At 46.9% G+C, this 2,571-nt stretch overlaps 1 protein-coding gene across 1 annotated transcript; it reads left to right on the top strand.

Annotated features, from left to right (window-relative positions):
• Window positions 1-361: 361 nt before the first annotated feature.
• Window positions 362-1,333, top strand: LOC135887075 (olfactory receptor 11L1-like). Its single transcript, XM_065414855.1, has one exon. It carries the CDS (start codon window positions 362-364, stop codon window positions 1,331-1,333), a length of 972 nt encoding a protein of 323 aa, XP_065270927.1.
• Window positions 1,334-2,571: the final 1,238 nt, after the last annotated feature.

Here is a 2,571-nt window from a genome sequence, read left to right as displayed (position 1 = left end):
TTTTGCTGGGGAATTCACAGCACAGTCAGGGAACTGTGCAGCCTGGAAATATGCTGGGGGTCAGGAGGGAGGGAGACATGAGTCTCTGCCAAAGAGTCATGATGGTTGAGGAGCCAGGAACCTTAGAGAGCGTGCCCCCGCTGGACCACACACGGGGTGAACTGTATCAAAGTGCACTTGGGGCCGAAGTGTAGAATAGCTCATGTGCTGGCCCAGGTGCACAGGGGTTAATTTTATGAAATAAGTCAGGCCAGAATCTAGCCCTTACTGAGGAATGAGTAAACACAGAGTAAGAACTTCAGATTTGTCTCCGTAATACTTACTTGCATGATCATGTTGCTTTTCTCCAGCTAAATCCTATATGGCAAAGCTCCTCCCATGGAATGAAACGTCGGTCACCGAGTTCATACTGCTGGGATTTTCAGAGAGCCATGAAGTACAGCTCCTACTCTTTGTGTTGTTTTTACTTTTCTACCTCGTAGCCCTGGCAGGAAACACCCTCCTGCTCATCACACTGGCTGCTGAGTGGAGCCTTCATACCCCCATGTACTTTTTCCTGGGTAACCTCTCCTTCCTGGAGATCTGCTACACAACCAACATATTCCCCTGTATGTTAGCCAGCTTCCTTGCTGAGGCAAAATCAATCTCTTTCAGTAGCTGTATGGCCCAGTTTTATCTGTTCGGTTCCTTGGGTGGCACCGAGTGTCTCCTCTTGTCCATGATGTCGTACGACCGGTATCTAGCCATATGCAATCCACTCCGCTATGCAGCTGTTATGAGCAGGGGCATGTGCCTTTGCCTGGCAGCTGCCTCCTGGATCAGTGGCTTTGTGATTTCCTTGGTGAGCATTCTGTTCATGTTGAGCTTAACATTCTGCGGCCCCAATGAAATAGATCATTTTTTCTGTGATTTCACCCCGCTCCTGAAGCTGGCCTGCTCAGATACTTACCTCTTCAAAAAGGTCTCCTTCTTCTTGTCTTCCACTCTGACGCTGGTCCCCTTTCTGTTAACTGTGGTGTCTTATATTTATATCCTATCTGCCATCCTCAACCGCCCTTCCACCGTCGGGTCACAAAAGGCCATTTCCACTTGCTCATCTCACCTTATAGTAGTTACCATGTTCTACGGGACTCTGATTGCTATGTACGTGGTACCAGCTGCTGACCACTCCCTAGATCTGAATAAAGTCTTCTCCATCTTCTATACCATGATGACCCCCATGGTGAATCCCGTCATATATAGTCTGAGGAACAGGGAAGTGCGTGAAGCCCTGAAGAGGCTGGTAGGTAGAAAATTTGCTTCTTGTTGGAAAGAAAAGAGTGGGAAGATGTGACTGCCTAAAATGGCATTGTGTCCTTTATTCTTAATTAGACATTTAACTCCATGAAGGCAAAGAATATTTCTGTTGGTTATAACACAGTAGTTGGCTGGCAGTATAGGAAATATGGGTTCAGTTCTTAGATCTGTCAATGACTCACTGTGTGACCTCTGGTATTTCACATAACCTCTCTATGACTCAGTTTCCTCCTCTATAATACTGCTTTCTTCCTTTAATAGTTATCTGACACCTGTAACAAAATGGGGGTGTTTTTAATGTTTTGTCTGAATAGTGCATGTGCCTCAGTTTCCCCTGTGTGTTACCCCAGTATCTACATGCTGGGACAAGGGTGTGTTGATCATTGCAGAGATGCCTAGCAGGCAGGTGTGACTGTCGTCTGGCTGCCTGGGCACAGACAATGGCCGACATTCTGTATCCTGGCAACTGATGTCTGGGGTCCATCCTCTGCAAGAGCCAGCTGGAGGTGTTGGAGAACAAAGCGAGAAGTGGAAGTGAGGTGACTAGTTTGCCCAAGAAAGAGACAAAGGATGGAGATGGGGCAAGTGGGCATGACTGAGGGTGGGCTGCTGGAAGCGAGTCAGTCTCCTTTTGGGACTTAGAGGGGAGAGCCCAGGGCTCTGGATTCCCCAAGATGGACTTTGCTGAGTTTCTGTGCTAACAATATCTGTTCTACGCTGTGTCCCACTTGACTAATAAACCCTTCTGTTTTACAATGCTGGCTGAGAGTCACTATTGACTGCGAAGTTGGGGCGCATGGCCCGTCTGAGGGGGGTGTTATAAGGCTTACCCTGGTATCTCATTCAGGCATTCTCACTGTGGGGAGCTCACAGTGGAAAAACAGGAGTGCTGAACGCTCCGAGGTCAGACCCAGGAGGCGCTGAAACCAAGGAGGCTTGCCCTAGTGGGAGTGTGCCTGGAGGGGTTGTCACACTACACCAGAGGGGTCCCATCTGAACTTCATTCTAATGGTTCCAAGAGCACCGAGGCTGCGCACTCCATGACAACACCACGATAGGCGTCTCAGTGCGATAGATAGATAGATAGATAGATAGATAGATAGATAGATAGATAGATAGATAGATAGATAGATAGATAATGATCTCTGGAACTATAATGCATCAAAAGGTACCAAATAATTTTATAACCATAAAATAATATATTTCTTTTTGCCACAAGGAGTCAATCTGAATAAAGCCCTCTTCCCAAATCTAGAATTATTTTATAACTTTATG

The sequence above is a fragment of the Emys orbicularis genome, chromosome 12 (genome assembly GCF_028017835.1).
Source record: "Emys orbicularis isolate rEmyOrb1 chromosome 12, rEmyOrb1.hap1, whole genome shotgun sequence".
In the NCBI taxonomy this organism is placed as follows: Eukaryota; Metazoa; Chordata; order Testudines; family Emydidae; genus Emys; species Emys orbicularis.
This window is presented reverse-complemented; position numbering and strand designations above follow the sequence as displayed.